The sequence below is a fragment of the Papaver somniferum genome, chromosome 11, assembly GCF_003573695.1.
Source record: "Papaver somniferum cultivar HN1 chromosome 11, ASM357369v1, whole genome shotgun sequence".
In the NCBI taxonomy this organism is placed as follows: domain Eukaryota; kingdom Viridiplantae; phylum Streptophyta; class Magnoliopsida; order Ranunculales; family Papaveraceae; genus Papaver; species Papaver somniferum.
The window spans coordinates 36,335,592-36,358,186 of NC_039368.1; the positions used below are offsets into that span (position 1 = coordinate 36,335,592).

Here is a 22,595-nt window from a genome sequence, read left to right on the forward strand (position 1 = left end):
GTCTGTTCAATCATGAGTTCAGAGACTTATTTATATTGCCAGTAGACACATTGATCCCATGAAGTGTGACAGTTGCTGGAGTCAAAGAGTGGGGAAGTGGGAAATCGTGTTAAAACCAGTTTCTCATCGTGTGGAGACTTGGTTGATTGTCCACCCACTACTTTTCTAACTCCTCTACCTGTTTGCACGACTTACTCACATTCTCATCGTGTATGAACATGTGCTCTAGACCTCCAGACCAAAACCCTAGTTGATATACCCCATGTGACACGATTGATGTCTCGTGATTCTAATTAGTCAGTTGTTGACTTGATGAGACGATGAGTCTTTGTATTGCTGAGCTAAACATGATTTTCAAATGTTCTAGGACTCATGAATCGAACGTGTCTGTTGAGACAATGGTACAATTGTCGAATAAATATTGATAGTTAAGGTGAACAAATATTGTTCATATGATGAATTGTTGAATATTGATAGTTGAACCAATATTCCTTAATATGAGAAAATATTGCTCATCTGAGCAAATGTTGCTCGTTTGATGAATTATTGGTAGCAAGACCAAATAAAATATTAATTTAAAATACTGACAACTGAATCTAGTATTCAATTAAAATGTTGAACATGAGATCAACGTAAAATTATTAGTGTTTGAATCTGGAGTAATGAACCTTGGATTCAGAACCCTAATTTTGATCAATTGCTGATCAATTGATGATTTATTGAAAACCAACCACGGAGTGAAGGAGAGACCGGCTACATGGGATGATAGGTCAACCATGTAACGCCCAGGTGCTCGAGTGATCAAATACCAAAGTCTCTTAAAGACCAGCTGGTGAAAGGATGATTAAATGTTGGTTTAATCATTTATTAAAATAGTGCTCCTCTGAGCGTTAGATAATAAAACTTTATTATGAAAAAATGAGGGACCGACAAATGGGTCATGGAACCGGCCCTGGTTGGTCATGGGATCGACTGACGATCGTTTGATGAAATTCCAAGTTGTTTGGAAGAGTTTTAAACCTAATGTGAACAAATTAGGTCAAAATGGTGAAAATGTGTGGGACCGGCTTCTTGCAAGACAAAAGGCCAACCTTGGTCGGTCAAGGTAATATTCCCATGTCACCAAAGTGTTCGTGTCTCAGTCCTGAGAATTTTGATATTTTCTGATGCGCGTTTGAGCAATCATTTGAGAAAATATGAAGAAATCAAGGTTTTTGCTCAAACTGAGGAAACTTCATAAAATGAAGGAAATAATAATAATAAAATAAGGAATCATTAAGTGTGGGATTGAGTATGGCTAAGGCATGGCTGGCCGGCCAATAAGCCAGGTCCCATGTCACCTTTCCTAATTTTATATTATTTTCATGATTTGAAGGAAATATCATGAAATCAAGGAGTTTGTTGAAATAAAGGAGTTTCCATAAGATGAAAGAAATAATAAAAATAATAAAATAAGGGGCGTGTGGGACCGGCCACCGCTAGGGCATTGTCGGCCGGCTAGTGGCCCGATCCCGTGAACCTTCCCTAATTTTATATCCTTTCCTTGGTGTGAAGGAAATGTCATGAAATTGAGGAATTTCATGGGATGAAGGAAATAATAAATAAAATAATAAGGAGCGCGAAGTGTGGGACCGTCCATAACTAGGGCATGATCGGCCGGCTAGTGAACCCGGTCCCATGACACTTTTTATAATTTTATATTATTTACTTGATACAAAGGAAACACCATGAATATGAGGAGTTTCCTTAAAACGAAGGAGTTTTGTTCAAATGAAGGAATTTTCATGAGATAGAGGAAAAATAATAAAATATGATAAAAATAAAGAATCGGGCGTGGGACTGGCCACGGCATGACTGGTCGGCCGGTGGGCGCAAGTCCCCTAGCGCCTTAGCTAATATTTTATTATTATCATTTTTCTTCCTATTTTGTATAGATTCATCGTTCCTTCGTATTTTCGGTTGCTCGTTCGTGCACTCAAGTGCTCGTTCGTGTATTATTTTTTAGTACACTTGCACCATTTTGGCAGGGGCTTATTCGATAGTGGTTTAGATACCCGTACGTTGAATATTTATTACTAACCCATGTAATTCTGCTGGGAAGAACCATGAATTGAAGTAATGGAATATTATGAAGAACGTAGAATATTTTCTAGGTATTCAGTTAATGAATCTAGTGATTTAGAAATAATTAATTGATGGCTCTATACTAGCACGTCGTCTAGGAGCATTAATTATTCAAGAATTGAGCAATATGAGCTTGTTGAAGCGTCTTCTTTTATATAGTCAGGGAAAACATTGTTACATCCTGAAGACGTTATTGCTCTATACTAGCAGGCAAGCTGTCTAGGAGTCGTCCAATAGTTCGATTCTATATAGAAGTGATTACTGAAATTGCTCAGTATTCATGATATATGTCGTCGCCTCAGTTGAGAGACTAAATATTCATGTATGCTCTGAGAGATAATATACTTAGTCAGAGACTCTTGCGGCATGAGTTTTCATGCTTCAAAGAGAGACACGAGCCTCAATACTCATCTGATTGCTGGATCAAGAATATGTACAATTATGGTTTTACGATTTTAGCCTTTGTCGAAAATCCACCATCAATAACGTAGAGCAAGAAGATGATATACTTCAGAAAGTCAATTTGTTTTCAGATCCTGATAAATAGCTCAACACTGTTAGTTCACTGGTTGAAGACAACTCAGAAAATATTAACCACGATGTGTTAATAAGAAAAAAAAACACCTGTGACGCACAAGTCAGATTCAAATGATTGTGATGAGATTAAATTTTTCATAAAGCTCGCAGAAAAATATAATCTAAAAGATAATATATTATCCATCTGTCGAAAGGATTATCAAAGATTCTTTGATAAAAATTAGGCCTCATGAAGAAGTTGTGTCTCAAGAAAATCTTGAAATTCATAGACCTCCTGACACGATGTGTTAATAACTACGTACCATGAATTCTCTTTAACTCTTCTTCTACCACCGAAAAACTTTTGAGTTTTCCCGAACTCTATCTCCTCTCTCCTCTTCCTCTCTCCTTGCTCTAATACCATATGTAGGATCGAGAAAGAGAGAGGAGAGCAGAACAAGGAAGCAAAAACGACGACATTGATAATCAATTTGGTGTACAAATTCTCATGGCTCAACAACCAATTTATAGTTTAACAAACAGGGACGGAGCCAGAGCTTATGTGCTATGGGGTCAAACAAATTTGAATCCGACATTCACCAATTTTTTTTTTTTTTTTTGATAATACAACTGCAAAACAAAAATTGCAGGAAAAACTACTCGTAATAAACCGTCAAACTTCATTGATTTTGCTAAATAAATCAAGTAGAATTATTTGTTCTTAAAAAGAGAAAGGAAAAACACACATGAGCTCTGGTGCAGTGTTAAAGTATGATACAGCCTCTCCATTCTCTGTCTGAATCGTCAAGCTAAGAGGCTTTTGACATGCATATTTTGGTCTGAAGCCTGTGTGTTCTGCACTGAAAGTGAAAAGGAGACCAATTGTTTGGCACATTTTCTGCCAAACTAAATAAAGAGAAAGATGGATCAGATGTTGGTTATTGGGAAAAATCTCAAATACGTTTGTTCATGAAAAATGTATTACATTGATACAATATATGACCCCTTCACTATAATACGAAACTTCTAGTCTGTCACTTTATTTGCACCCACAAAACATTCCAGTTCCATAAAACCCTAGCTTCCCTCAGTGAAATTTAAAATCTGGTGGGTGTAAATGGGGTCACTTCTCTCCGTTCCTGTTAACAAACTTGACGACTACTCGGAACACTTTCCTAACATAAACCAAACTCTAAATAAAAAACTCTTCTAGAACCAAACAATTTGTTTCTCAAAATAACTCGACTTCCAATTATAGTTTTGGTTTATTATTTCCAACAAATAAATATACCAATTTCAATATAAATGTAGCATTTCCATCTTATTTGGTCCATGAAATTAGTTGAACAGAGATTGTTTAGCAACGTCCAAATTTTTAATTTCATTTTCATCTTATTTGCAATAATAAGGTTTGTACATGGCAACTTAGTTTAAGGAATTTAGTGACGTTTTTCACATTGGCCCCTAGTCATTTTCGTGAACTATATTAGTACATTGTCATCACAGTTGTTTAATGCCGTTTGTCTACGTGTCATCGTTGTTTTTGATTTTTTTTTATGCCTTCTTCAGTATTTTCTTTGATCACAATTTTTGATTAGTTTTTTTATGCTTCTTCTGCATTTTCTTTGATCACAATTTTTTCCTAGTTTTTGATGGTATATTTTCTGATTTTCAACAAACTTGGAGCGATGTATGGTGACAGTTGCACCAAGCCGATTGGTAAGAAACTTGATGAGACAACACGTTTTGAGATGCAACTTGGGCACAAAAAAAAGGTTGAATATGTGTGATCATACTGTATAAGTGCATCGAGCTAATCATAAGAAGAACTAGACTTTGTTATTATATTAATGTTAGGGGTTAACTCCACCATACAACTTATATTGATGTGTAGTTATAGAAAATTCCGTATGTGTACATGCTGAAGATGCAACACTTTAAGAAAAGTGAATCCAACGTATGAGATATTAGGTTGTACCATCCTTTGCATAATTTTGTTCGGGCATCAGGTGGATCAAAGTTGACAGCAAAGAGGTGTCAGGCGTGGATGGCAAGCAGTTCATTGCATTTTTAGTCCGCTATCTTGATGCATGTCGTAAGAACCTTTTATTTATCTGCCGGATATGATTGGTTGCAAAGGAAATGTCAAACACCCATTGATTATTTATCAACGTGCAACGCACGTGCATTTTACTTGTAGATTATAGAGAGAGTTGTTAAAGGAGGGTTAATTAAATAATCGCACAGGCTTGGGACAAATGTTCTGGTGACTTCCTTTGAATGTCAAAAAAGATTGATTTACAGCTTGGAGTAATGTGTTTCGCCATTATGTTCTTCAAAAACATCTTTGGTTTGAAGTGTACCTGACTGAGTTAAAGAAGCATGAACAAAAGACTGAAGGCTATTATCACAGGATAAATTCACAGTAACCTCAGTATTGAATTGTATCACTAACTTTCCTTGTCGTGTTTGTAATGTCATCTATGTAAATGTTCCTTCAGTTATCAACTGTAAGCCCTTTGATGATCATCTGAAAGCAAACAAAAAATGACCAACAGCATGTCAAAGTTCTCTCTCACTCAATTTCTACAGCTGACATTCTAAATTGCAAATCTGGGAAAAATTTAATGTACAACTGTGTTCACCAATAGTTTCAAGATCGAAATCAAGGTGGGCTGTGAACTTGCTTTTGCAGTCAGCGCATTCTCTATTTTCTCGTCAATCCAAAAATCTTAGCCTACAATCTTCCAAATGAGGGAAAACTGGTTATCTGTATGGATGCCCATACAAATTTCCCTGATACGGCGGACCAACCTTGTAAATTTACTTACTATAGCTTTATGGACAGGGATTATAGTTCAGTATATTTCTCTGAACTATCAAAAGGTGTAATGAGCTTCAAGGAAAGTTGATCAGGACCATTCTTATTCACAATTTTGATTTTTCCACCCATTTTGTTAACAACTGCAAGAATATTTCAATTAAAAGGTTCAACTCACCAAAGTGAATAATATGCATGGGCCAAGTCTAGCTCCACCATGCCTGCAGTTAGCAAATACTTTTGAGCAGTGAAGAGAAAAACGAAGTAGGTGGTTCGAAATTTTAAATACGAATATCAGTGTAAGATTTTTATCAGGAACATCTTCAGCAAACCCACTATCAATATCAGCTCGAGCTCCTCAAAATACAGATTTCGAAATAGGTGTTGTTGCCCCACCGATGTGATTTTTATCACGAACATCTTCAGCATATACCAGTTGACTAGCATCTGGGTACTTCGGCGGAGTTATTTTGCTTGCCTCTTTGACTGCAAGTGAGATAACCTGATCTCCTGTCGTGGGAAGCTGTACTTGCTCTGCCATTTGTATTACATCAAAAACTGAGAGTTCGCTCTGCAAAGAAATAGTTATTGAACAAGGAAAAGACCCAACCCTTTTAAAATCGTATCTTGAGTTCTCCATGTAAGGAGCAAGAATTTTTTGTCTTTTTAATGGTCTGGTAGCAGACACTTCAGCTTCGGATATACATGTTTCGTTCACCATATATCTTGAACCAGGTTTGTTGAGGTTGGTCATAGGAATCTGCAATGAATTTTAGCTCAACAAAATAAGTTGGATATAAACATTATGAGATCTCCTAGATCATCCTTACAGCAATTCACATCATTCTGAAACTACGAACCCCTTGCTTGAAACTTTTAGCTTCCAGATCTATTCATTTTGCCACTAATTCTAAAATCTATTCATGGGAAAGATGTTCCAAAATTTGACTATGAACTATGTAAAGCTTAGCGGTATGAGAGACATTAAAACAAAACCAATTTCATATATTTAATTTTACCTGACTGGTTACGCAAGTACTTTATGAGGTACCATATGAGTGCTCCAGGCCAAGATACTCGGAACAATTGGGGGACATTCTTCCATAAGTATTTCTCATCCAAGGACAAATAACATTAAATTTCACTTCTCCTCCTAATATACATAATCATATCAAAGAGAAGCGAACAAGATTTAGAATTAGGATAGACATACCCCTTGGAAACGATGGTATACTATGTCAGAGTCCTGAAAATATGCATGAATGCATCTTGACACCTATATGCAAACTTCCACTGCCAAAAATATAAAGAACAAGATATTCATGGGACAAGATAATCCATCTAAGCGGAATTGACAAAACTAACATGATTCGAAAAAAACGAATACTTTCGACATCTGAGTGGAATTGTCATGAGAAAGTACCTTAGAGAGCTCATCATGCAGGACCTTCAGCTTCTTTTGTATCCGCAGTTTAATATCAGCTAAAGTGTCTCCTTCGTGGATGATCAAGAAAAAGGGTTCCCCAAAATTCTGGACACCCTGTTGAAACCAAAAGGGATGGGTTTTTGAACAAGGTATGGCTAGCCACTAACTGGCAAACACTTGACCATTTATTAAATGTACATGTGTATGTATTTACAACCTTGGCTGTTTTTCCTGGAAATGCTTCTCTGGTGAAGTGACAAACTTGAATTATTCTGTGATGAGGACCCAAGTTTTTCTCTTCCTCTGGAATCTGTTGAATAGAACAAATTTCAATATCTGTTAAAAAAACTCATATGCATATATCATGTCATGGCAGTAAAGTAAACAAGCAAAAGGAAAATAACATTGAACTGAAGTTTTACACATCATTCTAGAAAAATTAGGCCAAAGAACTGAATTTGTATAATTTGCAAGAACACGGATAAGAACTTGCCTCCTCTGCACGCAACGGCCAGTATTGAAGATTTATGCTCCTGATACAGGCAGTAGGCAAATAAATCTGCAATGGGTGCGACCTTAGAATTAAAGACAGCAAAGTATCAATATCATTAAAAGCACAAACCCCAAATCCTCCTTAAGAACTTTAGTTCAAACCTTCACTCCAGCTAGAACAATCATCATGTTCAAACCTTCACTCCAGGTAGAACATTCATCATTTTTCACAAGATCTACGTTTTCCAAAAAAAAAAAAAATCTTCGAGGGCAAGCAGCTTTGCTTAAGAGTAGTAATCATCCAATCCAACCGAGTTTGTCAACTCAGCTCCCCTTTGGAAGGTGTCTCACTGACTCCAGCCAAATAGATTACAAACTGAAACAAATGGTAGCCTACTGGAAACTATGAAAGTTAGCTGATAAATAAAAGAAGTACCTTACATATCCTATTGAGGACAATTCCAAGCAGTCTAAGTCCCACATTTGGATGAGACAGCTGAATCTGTTTGAAAAAATTGGTTTACACAAGACGAAATGAGAATTTTGTTTACACAAATACCAGGGATGAAAAAATCAATACTTTTGAGACAAAGCTTGATAGAAATTTATAAACAAAATCGATAGAAACCATTCGGGTATTTTTTCAGCCAAAGCTCAACGGTAAATACAGTAACTCCACGAAAATCAAAACAGCCATTACTTAAATCTACAATTGGCGAAGAGCGGCTTTGCCCTGCACTAGGATGCAAGAAATTAGATGGAGATTGCCCCATACATAAATCTAAAATGGAAGCCAGTTAATCATGTTTAGCCAGTATGTCAGCGCACCTATCGCGTTCACACTCTCATTTAGGGGCTAAGGTGGCCTCAGATATCACATGACAACACTTGCTATTAAACTAGTCATTTTCTGCCATCTCAACTACAAAAAGTTCAGCCATAAACACAGCAACAACTAGATTACACACACCAATATGGCCAGTGAAAGAATACAAATCTGTGTTATCCCGGTAAACTATTCCATGTTGATAGAAACCTATGTGAAAAGACATCCAAAGAAGAAATATATGATAGGGGTATGTAAAGTAAGTTACCTTTGATTTCAGCTGATCAAGCAAATCGGCTACTGTTCTTGGACCATTATCAGTTGTAAAACTAAAAACCAACACCTAAAAGAAAAAACTCCATAAGAAGCAAACAATACAAACAAGACCCACAGTTCAATTTTTTTTGTAATGCTCAGTGCGCATACTCACTTCATCCTTTGTTGCATGATGGAAAGGAACATTCAGAGTCTTCGAATAAAGTAGTGGTGATACAGGATTTGTTAAGACTTCGTAATATAGAATATCAGATACCTATTGATAAGGTAATCGAATAAGAAATTCAGTAGATGCTCAATCAGTTACATTACGCTACAGCTGGTCCACCTAAATAATTGAAACACATAATAAACCTCAAGACAAGGTAACTACCTGATGCAAGTGATACAACATATCTGACACAGCTTCATGCGGATGATGCGATTGTGGTTTAGGTTGCTCAGCATAAGAATTATGAGATGCGAGTCCTTTTGTATGGATCATCCACACCAAGATGGTTAGCGACTCGTTTCATGATATCACCGCAATTCGATGAGTATAAAGCAATGAATCGACCTTTAATTTTACAAAAGCAAAAAAGAAACGAGCATGTATTAGCTAAAGATAAAATCCACTTTTCATAAGGATTCATAAGGAAGATTTTGAAACTGTACTGGCAGCTTCAAAGAGAATGCATCTTCCTTGTGTCTATCCAGGGACGGAAAACGAATAACCTATAACCAACACAAATATCGAAATTCTCAATGATTGTATTGTTAATTAGGGTATTTTTAGGTATAAATTTGAAATGCAACAAGGGTTTCCGAAGCGAAATTACGAAAGAGTAAGCATGAATGCGTACCTTTTGTTCTTCACATTTGGCATACGGAAACGAGCGCCTGTAATGCTGATCACTAGAATCAAAAGATCGCATGTAACAAGAATTACTAGAATTAGCAGATGAGAGAGTGGGAGACATTGCAGAGCAGAGAGATGTACAAATGGTGTACTCCAGAGGGTTCTATTTACTCTTATAGATGGACTCTAAAAATGGCGGGAAATAATGAGGGTGGTTGGATTAGTGAAGATTAAGCTCACATGGACCGTTGATTATAGTAGATATGAATTGAGTAATAGCCTGTTTGGATACAAGCAGAATTTTGCTTCACAAAAAGTTAACCTTTTTGGTTTTAGAAGTCATTCTAAAGTTTTATACCCAAACCAATTTCTGACTTTTCGACTTTCAGAAAAATAACTTCTAGATACGCATCCAAACAGGCTATAAAGTCCTTCGGACTTTTGAGTTTGGACTTTGGATACTGGAAACCAAAGTAGAGGCACTTTTTGAGAGCTCAAAGCCTTTTAAATTTGGTTAAAGGCTTATGGGGGTAGTAAAAATTGTAGGGTAATATAGGCAGACCAATATAACTTTGGCTAAGAGCTTATGGGGCTTGTCTTAGCATTCAAGATGGCAGTAAAACTTGATTACAAATATATATTAATTGAAGGTGATTACAGCCTGCTAATCAGTATTCTCGAGGACAAGCAGTACAAGATCCCATGGATAGCCAGGAGAGAGGACATAAAGCAGCACCACAACTACTTCAATTACCTGCAATCAATTTCATCAGACAACGGCAGCTCAGCGGCTCACAAACTCGCAATTCACCCACAACTGGTGGAATCATCAAAATCCTCCTCCTCAGGACCTCAACTCTAGGCAGCTGAGTACTTAGTTTTTAGACTTTCTTTTGTTTCTTGTTTTGAGTTTTTACTTTTGCACTGGTAGCGGAAAAATAGAAAAAGCCCAATGAGTTGAGGCCTTTTGCCTCACCATACTGTCAGAACTCACAAGCAACTTGAGAAATTGTAATATTATCTCCCTGATGAACACATTGATATAAGTCAGATCTATGAACTAACAAGCATAAGATCAACCAGAATATACGGTATCACAGGATAATGCCTTGTTAAAAGAAAAAATTATATAAAAATCTCAGGCAGCTTTTGAACAAGTAAACTGAAGCATAAAAGAAGCAGCAAGATGAAGCGGAACAAGAGGAGGAGATAAAAGTGCACGTCATCCCCTACTGAACAATTGGAGATAAAAGTGGACCTCCAATAATAACAATATTTCCTGCACTGCTGCACCAGCATTAACACAATCTCAATATCTAACTATAGATATGAGATCCAAGTGGTTTGCACATGCTGCACTCGTAAACTGAGCCAGTTAGTACTTACCCACCTGTGCATCACTGTCACCACAGCAATCCCAGATTTGTTTTCACGCCCACCACTTCTTGCATGTTCTAAACCGCCACCTCAGCCAACTCTTGATGATAGACAATATTCAGAACTTATAGACCATCATCATCAGCCTTTATAACCTGCAGCAAGATAATGAAACATTCAAATATCATTAAATGGACAAAGATCATATTTAAAGAGTTGTCTGGCTTCAGGAGTTAATGCGCAATTTCCCAAGGCATGATGACTACCAGTATAACTTGCACATCTAATCACATATCACTATAATGATGTACTCCTTAAGAGTATTCTTTAGAAGTAAAAACCCAATTAAAATTCGGAACCATATACCAGTGAGAAAAGCATCTACAATTGAAAGTGAGCACCTCATTCCTTATATTCAATGCCGCATGAGCTTATTGGATAAAATGGGAAGCTCTCATATGGAGTAGAAACCAGAACAGGAGGGTGAGCGGAAGTAGGTGCGGAAAGCAGGATAATCTAGGGAGCGTATATGTTGATTCAATTTTGAATATGCGTGATATAAAAAATTAACATCATAGTACTTGCCTGGCAAAGTACTGATACAAAGATTCAGAGCTCTCAAAATTAAAATACCAAAAATTAAACACTAGAGACTACTAGTAGAATACTAGGTACTGGAAATTCAGTTACTACTAGGGGCTTTCCAGACACGAGCATTCTACTTGTTGGGAGGGAGTTTTCGGAAGGATCCTGGTAGGAATCGCTGGATAGAGGTTCCTACCAGGACTCACTAGGGAGTTGGAAGGTATGGAGCCAAATCCATAATATACTGTAACCCCAAAAAAATGTTGTCATCAATATGGATATAAAGATCAAGGCAGAACATAAAACATTGTGATCACTTCCATCCAAATAACTAATCAATGTGAATAGATTCATAACCTTTTTATTTAAGCATATTGGTGACTGCATCAGCTATTCATTCTAAGCAAAAATCTTAAATTTGAATAAACAAATCTCCAATAAGAGTTAATGTAATGTGTGTAATGAACTGACCTGTTACTGAAGCATGATACCCAAGCAGAACTTCACTAAAAGCCTAAAAAAGTGCATAATATTTTACCGATTCTCTTCCCGTATGCACCCAAGCTGCAGGTAGTTTCTTACTTCCCAAAGCCTGTTTTATATCATCCCAGCGTTCGAACTTTCTAATTTCTCCTCCAGAAATGAAGGTTTTCAGAGATGCAATGTTCTCCACTTGGGTGTGCAGCTGATAATCAAAGGTCACGCCAAAATGATTTATTACCATAACGATTTGGCTTATTACAGGAATGGGAGCCTTTTGCCACCTTGAGATGTTTCGACTACAAATTGTAGAATGTAAGAGATACCCCATTAAACCAATACAGTAACAGCTGATCAGAGAAACTCGCTATACGTGCAGGTGGGATAGTAGGAGCAGTACTAGTGCCAGAGGAACCACAGATGGGAGCTGTCAGCTAATCTTCCTCCTTGATTTGAACATCAAAAGTCTCCTCCTTGACCCACACTTGCTTGACCTTGTCCTTGAGAATATAGAGATGGACTTTAAAACAACAACAACAGAAACTCCTCTGGTCCTTACAACAATGACCGCAACGATGACAGTGATCGCTGTTGCTCACCATTATCTTCTTAGAACATGCAACACATAGATATCCTTTGAACTCCAGAAGATGATGATGATGCTCATTCACATTTGGCCACGCTGGGGTAAGAGGACATTCAGTTGGTAGTCGAATGAACTCAATCTTCTCGGTGTGGATGTCGAACGAGAGCAACACTTCAACCATATAATTTGTAGCTACATTTTTTACCCTCCAGAAAAGATGACCCCCACAAAGGGTGGCTGATCTCGAATCTTTCATTGAAGTCGTTCTGAAAGGAAAAGGAGGACATCCTAGTAGTGGAAACATTTCACTTGTTTTAGTAACAACTACTTTACTCCACGAATTAGATCCCAATGTACCGACAACACAGAGAAACTCCTCATCATACTGACCCCCACAACGGGCAACTGCAGTTGCAGCAGTATAGGTAACTACAACCTTGTATTTTCCAGAGGATGAATCAAAACCGAAACCATGACATAAAATTGAACATCTCCTACTAGGAGTTGAATAATAAAGGCCAAGCGATTCACCCCTAGTCAGGTTAATCACAGTTACTACACCTCCTTCATCACCAGAGTGACTCGCTTGTCTAATACAAGCTAAACCATTGCAATAACCTACTAGTTCATCTGTGCGTGACATACCCAGGTCTATTAATGATTTACAATACAGAAGACGATCCTTATCCTCCTCCATCTCTAAGCTGAAAAGATAAGAGGCATAATGGTTTTCTTCTAGCATTACATTAAGGCGAATAAACTCTAGGTATGGATAATTCTTACTTTGAACAAAGTGAAGCTCAGCAAATCGTTTATCATTAAAAATTGTATTGTACCATAACTTACTGACGCATCTGCACTGGGCTAGTTTCTGAGCTGGTAATCTCGTCAGAATATTTTCAATCACTAATTCCTCCGGCAGATATGCTTTTTTCTTTGTATTCTGCTCTTCTTCTTCGGCTTCTCCGTCATCATCAATCTTTTTGCTTTTTCTCACTACAGCTTGTTTCTTCTTGTCTTGATCAATTTTTCTGGTTTTCTTCGCTTTTCCGCTTTTCTTCTTGTTCTGCTCTTCTTCGTCATCATCAATTGATTTTCTTTTTCTCACAATTGCTCTTTCCTTGTTGTTTTTCACTTGATCAACACTTTTTCCATTTCTCAAAATCATCATAACTTGCAGAAAAAGAAGAAAAAACTAAAATCTAACAATCTATGATTTGGAAATGGAAACTCAATTGGGGAAATTAAACAACAAGTAGAAAAAAAACCTAGAAAGGTGAATCGTCCCGATTTACACTAGTAGATTGCAAAAAGGGCGGGAAATAATGATGGTCGTTGAATTTATTGAGATTAAGTTAATCTTGACCGTCCATGAGAATAAAGTTTTTTATTTATTTTTATCTCAAAAATTGAAATTCCCTTTCTATTAATTCGTTTCTCTCTGATAATTGCTAAAATTAGGTTTTATCTGAAGTCCGCAAAACCCTGTATTCTTCTTCTCTTCCCGCCACTTTACTTTTACTTACACTCTCTCCTATATCGATCACTAGCAAAGATGTTGTGGGTCGACAAGTACAGACCGAAAACCCTAGATAAAATGATTGTTCATGCAGATGTAGCTCAAAATCTCAAGAAACTGGTAAAATTTTATTTACAATCGAGTTTAAATTTTTTCTTATTTAATATTGAAATTTCTCATTCAGTTTTTTCTGGTGACTAGGTTACCGAGCAGGATTGTCCCCATTTGTTGTTCTGTGGACCTTCTGGTAATGGTAAGAAAACCCTAATCATGGCCGTACTCAGACAGATGTTTGGTCCTGGTGCAGAAAAGGTCCGTTTTATTCCTTTGCCTGAGCTTAATATCTTTTTTTTAAAGTCTAGAAATTCGTGGGCTTACTGGTGAGTTTGCTTATTGTGGTGTGGGATTGCAGGTGAAGGTAGAGACCAAGACATGGAAAGTTGATGTAAGTTTTCTGTTTAACTCTTAGGGTTTTTGTTACTCTTTTTTTGAAGTTTTACATGCCTAATTACAGTTTCTCATAAATTACCCGCGTTGATGCGAACCCAGATCGTCCAATTAAAATGTGTCCATTAGAAATTTGAATGTGTCTAGCAGTGCCAAACCAGTTCTAAAGGTTAAATATACTCTAAAACTCAAATGTCACTTAGACATAAGTCCAATAATGCACCCTTCTTGTCCACTGATTCTGTGACTGTGAATTGATAATGTGAACATCACAGCTGATGAGCAAAGATTGCCAACGTAGCATCGTCAATTTTACTGTTGGTAATTGGAATGCTTGTTCTGAAACCTACAAATTCATGTCTGTTGATTTCAATAACTAATGAATCATATCTTTGCAGGCTGGGTCCAGAACGATTGATGTAGAACTCACAACATTGTCTGGTACCCATCATGTGGAAATGAACCCCAGTGATGCAAACTTCCAGGATCGATATGTCGTGCAAGAGATTATTAAGGAGATGGCAAAGAATAGACCAATTGACACAAAAGGGAAGAAGGGGTATAAAGGTATATTGAGTGATTATAATGATTTTATTTGTTATATGTATGTAAGTATAGCATATTTGGTAAACTAGTAGTCCCACTTCGTAATAGTTTACGGTGTCTTCTGATTCAAACAAGAACGGCCTTTGGCTTGGTCACCTTATATATGTTGCACCTGATATGCCTTTATTAGCAGTCCAGCCAATTTGATATACTTTATATGTTTATTTGGCATAGTTTTGGAGGAAACATGTTGTGTCCAGATATGTGGCTCATAAAGACATATTCATGTTATCCATAATTACATTTAGCTCTGAAGTGTATGCTGAAAGATCTGATAATTTCTTGGATTTCCACCTTTGGTGTTCATAATATTTATTTTGAGCTTCTAGTATCGTCAAATTGCATCTTATGTGGTTGAGCATGAAGGAATTCTTGTTATGACAGAATTAAAAAAAAAAAAAACAGATGTTCCAATTTTTATGTACTTGATTTATGTTTTCATGTAAGGGCAGTCTTAGTGCTAAATGAGGTTGACAAACTCTCAAGAGAAGCCCAGCATTCACTACGGAGAACCATGGAGAAGTATATTGCATCGTGTCGGTTAATTCTTTGCTGTAATAGTTCATCAAAAGTTACTGAAGCAGTTCGTTCTCGATGTTTGAATGTTCGAATAAATGCACCAACTGAAGAGCAGGTTGGTTAAAGTGTTATCTTGTCTTGTGGTTTTGTACCATTTATTGAATTCTAGAACTTTTTGGATAGGCTTGTGTTCATTCTCTGATGCTGATGGATTCATTCATATAAACACCAAGCTTCTGTACTTAACCACGTTGTTATTCTAGATTGTTTCGGTGTTAGAATTCATTGGCAAAAAGGAAGGACTGCAAATTCCGCCTGGATTTACGGGTCGTATTGCTGCTCAATCAAATCGGAGTTTAAGAAGGGCCATATTGTTATTTGAGACATGTCGAGTTCAACAGTTACGTTTCTTAGCCCATATTGTCGATCTTTACCAATTAGGCAGTTTAATACTGTTTCAATACTTTACATGTAAGCTGATCTTGGTGTTCTGCTATTTCAACTTTAGGTATCCTTTTACAAGTAATCAAGCTATCCCACCAATGGATTGGGAACAATATATAACTGAAATAGCATCTGACATTTTGCAGGAGCAGAGCCCTAAAAGGTGTGATACTTGAATTTCCTTTTTTTCTTTTTCTTTTTTAATTAGTTAAACGTGTCTATGTTCAGTTGCCAAAGTCACATCTGTTTGAGTTTCATCTACATGATTTTTTGGCTTCGATAATTTTTCTTGCTTTTATGTGGTTAGTTTTGTTTCTTAAGATTCTGATTTGGAGTTGGTCTAATCCGAACTTAGCTATTCCGCTTAATATTGACAAGTGCCTGGGCCTGAAACAAGCACAAGCTGGAGTTAATAAACTTAGGGCGCCACCAGAACAGAATCAGATATGATCAGCCCTTGTAGAAAGAACAAACTTGACAAACAGCGACACATATGCTGTTTCGAATCCATTGTAATGGATGAAAATCGCTTTAGTTAATTAGTTGAACTATTTTTCTCTCTCTGCATGCTTTATTTGAAATTGTAACTACAGTTTTCCGATGTGTTAAACAGGTTGTTTGTGGTTCGAGGGAAGTTGTATGAGCTACTAATAAATTGCATTCCTCCCGTTCTTATTCTGAAGGTAAAACTTACTTGCTGTAGCTTTATATCTGAATCTATTGGCTGTTTAGCGTATGAAATACTCTAATATTTTGCATTGCAGAGGCTGTTATTTGAGCTGTTAAAGAAGCTGGATGCTGAATTGAAGCACGAGGTCTGCTATTGGGCTGCATATTATGTAAGTGGTCTTTTGTAGACTCTCTTAGTATAATACGAAAATTGATATGCTCAAAGTCTTTTGTAGACTCTCTTAGTATAATACGAAAATTGATATGCTCAAATTAGGGGTACGAAAAACTTTGATAATATACGTAACATATTCATCTTACCCTGCCTGGATATTCACTTCTTTCTATCCTGTTGGCTATAATCTAGCCAATATCGCTTTTTCCATATTGTTATCTAAATCCTTCACACATAATGTGTTTTTACAATGAACCGCTTTTCCAGAAAATATACATATGATTCCCTTTTCAACACATGCACTGATACTTCTGATCCTTGTGCATTTTTCTTTTGCTAATTCTGCATACTGCGTTGATAAAATGTTTATGAGGATAAAAAGGCTATAATTTGACTTTGATACATCTAATAATTGTTTCGGGAATCTAGCATGTAGACCAGTTAGACCTATCAGCACATTACTCTTATTGAGTTACTAAGCTTGTGATCCATTGAATCTTGTTTCACCTCCAGGAGCATAGGATGCGTCTTGGGCAGAAAGCCATATTTCACATGGAAGGTACTTCATTAGATTTCTTGTAATTTTGTCACTGTGGCTAGAGTTCTTACCTTTCTGTCTGCAGGAGTAACCTTTCAGTTTTGTCATGGATTATGTCGTTATTTCAGGATTCTATATTATATTATTCATGTACCTGTGTTGTCTTGAAATACGAGGAATCTGCTTAAATTTTAATTTATTCCAATTTCCACATAGCTGTTTACTATGGCCTTTGAATTGGTGTAACTTCTGAAGCTTCTAAAATTCTCGGTGATTTTTCTAATGGTGGTTTTATATTCTCTGGTGTGTAGCTTTTGTGGCCAAATTCATGAGCATTTACAAGGCGTTTCTCATCTCCACATTTGGTTAAAGATCTTAAATATGAATCATCCGGCCTACTTCAAGTTCTGATATTGGAAGCATGCTGAGAGCCAAATAGCAACTTCTGCAGCTATGAAAATTCTGTTATTGTTCTTTAAACATACCAGAGCAGATGAATACATTGCCCTTGCTTCTTAATGTTTATTCTGAATCTAGAAATTAGCGCAACTTTCACCTGTTCATCTTTTTCATTCGGCTGTCTTTTGGTTTGCTCCAAGATGATCTATGGATGCCCATGGCTCCAGCTAAATTCGGTAGTTTTCAAGAAAGATTTCGTAGTGTGCGAGTGAGATTAGGAATATGTTCAACAATTGCGAAACCTTTTAGGAGTAGATTCAGGAATGACGAATGAGTTATATTTACATGACTAGTTTTTCACCAGTGCGATGCACGGGTCTGTTTCTCGCTTATGAAATATAAGATCCATGTTGGGAATTTCTTCATTTAGATCTTTCTCCGAGGCTATTGGAGATGTTGCAGCTCACAATTTAAACTAATCACACAAAAAAAACGAAGATACTATCATAGGGAGAATGTACCGGGGGAAAATAATATGTTACCCAAGCTAGAATTCAAAATTCTTGAAAGGTTAACCAATTTTTCATAAAGATTTCATGCAAAACTGGAATTAGGGTAATACATGTAACCAAATCAGAGGGCTTATGGCAACTGTGAGTGTAGGAACCAAAACACAAACCTTCAACAGATTTGGTTATTTATTCCCATGTATGTATTACGTAGAGTATCATCTGATTTATCCTAGTATTTGATACGTGGTTGTTTCATTCTTAACAAAATTAGCTTAAAAAAAATCTAAACTTACTTTAAGAAATACAAATTTACCTAATAAAATTATAAGATCACGGTCACCATGAAACAGCGGCAATAATTGTTGTTGCATTGTTACTGTTTTCTCCAGGTAAAAAACTTGGTAATAATATGCTTACTACTATACTTGTTAAGTTGATAATAATTAATATTTAATTGATATGTCGACTCGGTAATAATATGCATATTATGTGCTTAAAATTAACACATAATATGCTTACTATACTTTCTCCACCTTTTTCGGGTTTCATCGACAGGTTCCGTCAATACTCCCATGCCTTCCCATACTATTTAATTCAAAATTAAAGCAAATTAACGATGTCAAACCGGTGGGGAAAACTAACAATGCGAGACTTGATTTATTTTTTCTTTGTTTTCGAAGCATATTATGTAAGATTTTAATGTATCTTGATCCAATGGGTAATTGACTACCAAAATTCAAAATTTAATGTGGTAAGAATTTTAACTTGGTGGCAATACGATTTTACAGTAGCATAAGGGTGTAAAGCTTAGGGCTGTTCATGGTCGGTTTTGGTTCGGTTTCTAGCCAAACCAAAACCGAAACCAATATTATTGGTTTCTAAAAATCTAAACCAAACCAATCCATTAATCATTGGTTCGGTTTCCAAATGGCTCCAGTTGGTTTCGGTTTGTCCCAGTGGTTTTTGGTTAACCAATAATTATGTCAAACCAAAAAAAAAATACACAAATTTACAGATAAAAAAATCGTAGTTGCCGATAGTATTGGTTTACACAAATACACAGACAAAATAAATAAATCAAGAATAGTTAAAGCTTACTGTAATTCTAGAGATCAAAAGAAGATATATAATATATCTTAATTTAGATATTGACAAATAAAAAAGAAGGAAGACGGGAAGAAAAAAGTCGAGTAGCAGCAGCTGTTGTTGGGGGTGGAGAAGGGAGGCGGCTGAGAGAAGGAGAAAGAGAAAGAGGGAGAGTATCATAATGAAATATTAGATTTAGGGTTTCTATTTATCCTCTAAATCAATGGGTAGAATCTAATACTTTTAAATCGACGGTAGAAACTAAGTTTAAAAATTAATCGGTTCCCCGATGGTTTTTGGTTCGGTTTTCAGGTCAAACCAAAACCAAACCAGTAATGTTGGTTTTTCAACTTCTTTTACCAAACCAATCCAAATCTAAATGGTTTGGTTCGGTTTCTTGCTTATTGGTCTGATTCGGTCGGTTTCCAACGGTTAACCGATACCATGTTCAGCCCTAGTAAAGCTTCTGCATACCACGAATCTATGTCCATATTTAATCTTACCCGCAAGAGTGAGCAAGCCAATATAACTTGTATTTGTCGCTGATGATGCTGACAAAAGCTACTGGCCCGTGGAGTAGCTTTTGATTACTATAGCTATTGGTTCATTTTATAATGGACATTTGGAATGTTCGTGCTAAATAAACAGGAAGCACCTCAAGGTATGTTGCATTCCATTGGTTCAAATGCTTGTTACTTCACAAAAAAGTTTCTTCAAGTTTTAAACTTTGAAATTGACCGACAACCATCCAAACTTATCTCATGAATTTTGACCGTGTATTGCACCAACAAAAACTAAACAGTGAATATAATAAAAATTAAATTTTGAAAATCAAAATTGTGTTAGCTATGTTAGTATTAGTTACCTTCTTTTCTAGCCGAAGCTGCAAAAAATAACAAATAAATCACGCACCACTAAGAAAATAAGAAAAAATGATATACAATGACACATGCTGTAGGCATCATTGATAAAATTAAAACCAAAAAATACATAAAATCAAAATCCGAAGTTAATATTACCTTGTTGTTATGAAGACCGCAATCAACCAAAACTAACCATTTGATATAGCACTATTTGATATCGCAACAATGTTGGCACAATGAATTTTTTATACATTTATTGCTTGCTATGTTTGACATGAAGATCTACAGCAGGTGCAGTGCATGTGATCAAGGGTACCTGTAAAACAAACAATAGAAGTAGATCGGACGGACAAATCGCAAGTAAGAAAAACCCATGCAATTTTGATCCTCGACTTTCCCATGCGAGGATATCAGTAAAAATCAAAACAAATACCTAAAAACAGGATTTCACAATTCTTTACCTTGTATAAGTTTATTATCATGTCCACAATAATGATCTAAATTCATGAGATACCACCGCTGCAGCCACTGATCACAGTTTCGAAGTTTGTGCGAAACTAAAAAAGGTTTGTGCAAAACAAATAGATTATACTATGGAATCGTAAACCAGAAGAAACAAAAAAACTGAACCCTAGCAAAAGTAAAAAAGACATGCAAACAATGGGATTTGGTGTTGGCTCAAGCTCTTTATATACAGACCGAAGAAGGTTAGAAATTCCAAAAGAAAAAAACCGAAATTTTGGAAATAATATTAATTAATATACAAAGTTAACATAATTTTCCTTAATTTTAGATGACGAACATATTTTTTTGATAGCCACATTAAATACGAAAAGATTTGCGTCCAGGAAATTGAGCGCATCTTTTACAGTCCAAAAATAGTTTTTTTTTTTTTTTTGGAATGTACTATTAAGTAAAAATAGTGTGGAACTTCTCGGTTTTCTTTATTCCATTATTTCTCATCACAATATTTTTTTATTTTTGTTTTTGTTTTGTTATTCTTCTTTATGGTTTTTGTGTTTTTGTTTTGCATAGGATCGTTGTTTAAAGTTTGTCTCAACTAAGTCTTCTTTGGAGGAAGAAGTTAACTCAGATCAGCAGGCAACTATTGGTTAATTCCAGATATTTTTCTCTAGTTTTAATTGTTATTCTGCATGTATCAACAATTTACGATCGAAAGTGTATTTTTTTTCATGAATCAAAATTGTAATTGTAAGATTAATTTTAATTATCAACAGCTTGGAATTGTGATTAGATTTAATTTAATTTTTAGAAGTGTAAGAGGACATTGGACGGTGGACAAATTTATTTTATGATTTTTTTTAAAGCGTTTTGATTTTGTGATGATGATCGTAATGAATTTTAATTTATTTTGTTTATTTGAATAAATTTTTTTACGTACGTGAATGCTAGAATAATCAGGATTATTCTCTTTATTTATACTTATTTATTAATTACACGTACATGCATGCATTTTAATTTAATAAGAGAGCTTAATTAGGATTTTATAGATTTCATTATTTTAAGTAATATATTTTTTTCCGAATATTATTGGTCCGAAAATATATTACGGAGGCTATAAGATTTTCCTGAAATTTGATTGATCGAAAATATAAATGGTGGGACCAGAATTAACCAGAAGCTCCGATTAACCACATCGTTCCTCTATTTTTATATAAAAAATATCTCTGGGACAAATATGATAGTATTAAGAGGAGAAACCAAAGTGTAATATTTTTAAGAGATTTTGTGTGTGAAGTTGATTGATATAAATAGATCGCCATGGAAAAGCTTAACGAGGATATCATATCAAAAATTCTTTCATGCGTTCCGATTGAATTTGTATCGCGGTGCAAATTAGTATCCAAATCATGGGAAAGGCTTCTATCTCATAGGACTGGCGGGCTCCTTTTCTCCGTCGCATCACGCGGGCATGCTAAACTTTATCACGGAAATTTTTATAACTTGATGAGCATAGATAATCCTCATCGTGATGAACCTAATTACTTACTGGAAAAACATGCAACCGAGATCGACCATCCTCCGGTCGATACTAATGAAGAAGGCAACACGATGTGCGTGGCCGTCGGTTCTTACAACGGATTGTTTGTTTTTCTGTACCCCATCATGGTTTGAGTGATCCAGTTTACATATGCAAACTGTTTGTTGGGAGGGCACTTGTATGTTGTTCATCAAGGTGAGCATTTAGATATATGGATATTCAAACATAATGAGAATAGGAATCACTACAGGCGAAGAGAAAAGGATTTTGAATCTTTGGAGTTGGAATAAAAGATTCTCTATAGAGTGGTCATCATTAACAAAGCTATGTTGGAACAAGCATGATTACTATGAGCCATTTGCTATTACAGAGAAAAACGAACTTCTTTTTTGGGTGAATGATTGGAATCTCTGTTGCTATGATCACCAAACTGGAATTTTCAAAAAGATCTTGAACGTGAATAACGACA

General features: G+C 35.9%; 2 protein-coding genes across 2 annotated transcripts; one reads left to right on the forward strand and one right to left on the reverse strand.

The window, feature by feature from the left end:
• Positions 1-6,530: 6,530 nt before the first annotated feature.
• LOC113324309 (ubiquitin carboxyl-terminal hydrolase 12-like) lies at positions 6,531-9,004 on the reverse strand. Its single transcript, XM_026572626.1, has 8 exons — positions 8,855-9,004; positions 8,636-8,737; positions 8,474-8,548; positions 7,816-7,881; positions 7,381-7,446; positions 7,105-7,197; positions 6,885-7,001; positions 6,531-6,754 (listed from the first exon to the last, which is right to left on the reverse strand). The coding sequence occupies exons 1-8, from the start codon at positions 8,963-8,965 to the stop codon at positions 6,695-6,697; spliced, it is 690 nt and encodes a 229-aa protein (XP_026428411.1). The 5' UTR covers positions 8,966-9,004; the 3' UTR covers positions 6,531-6,694.
• A 4,785-nt stretch (positions 9,005-13,789) lies between these two features.
• Positions 13,790-17,860, forward strand: LOC113320507 (replication factor C subunit 3-like). The gene is made up of 11 exons (XM_026568416.1): positions 13,790-13,986; positions 14,068-14,178; positions 14,279-14,311; positions 14,712-14,880; positions 15,372-15,553; positions 15,702-15,838; positions 15,947-16,045; positions 16,496-16,565; positions 16,647-16,721; positions 17,240-17,285; positions 17,576-17,860. Exons 1-11 carry the CDS (start codon positions 13,903-13,905, stop codon positions 17,632-17,634), a joined length of 1,065 nt encoding a protein of 354 aa, XP_026424201.1. The 5' UTR covers positions 13,790-13,902; the 3' UTR covers positions 17,635-17,860.
• The last annotated feature ends 4,735 nt before the right edge of the window (positions 17,861-22,595 follow it).

Excerpts from the sequence above, each read along its gene's own strand:
- LOC113320507 (XM_026568416.1), top strand. The coding sequence starts at position 13,903 with ATGTTGTGGGTCGACAAGTACAGACCGAAAACCCTAGATAAAATGATT. Across the intron at positions 14,312-14,711 it reads CCAAGACATGGAAAGTTGAT|GCTGGGTCCAGAACGATTGA; the intron begins GTAAGTTTTCTG and ends ATATCTTTGCAG. Across the intron at positions 14,881-15,371 it reads AGGGAAGAAGGGGTATAAAG|TCTTAGTGCTAAATGAGGTT; the intron begins GTATATTGAGTG and ends ATGTAAGGGCAG.
- LOC113324309 (XM_026572626.1), bottom strand. The coding sequence starts at position 8,965 with ATGATCCATACAAAAGGACTCGCATCTCATAATTCTTATGCTGAGCAA. Across the intron at positions 7,002-7,104 it reads TTCCAGGAAAAACAGCCAAG|GGTGTCCAGAATTTTGGGGA; the intron begins GTTGTAAATACA and ends TGGTTTCAACAG. Across the intron at positions 6,755-6,884 it reads TGCATGATGAGCTCTCTAAG|TGGAAGTTTGCATATAGGTG; the intron begins GTACTTTCTCAT and ends TATTTTTGGCAG.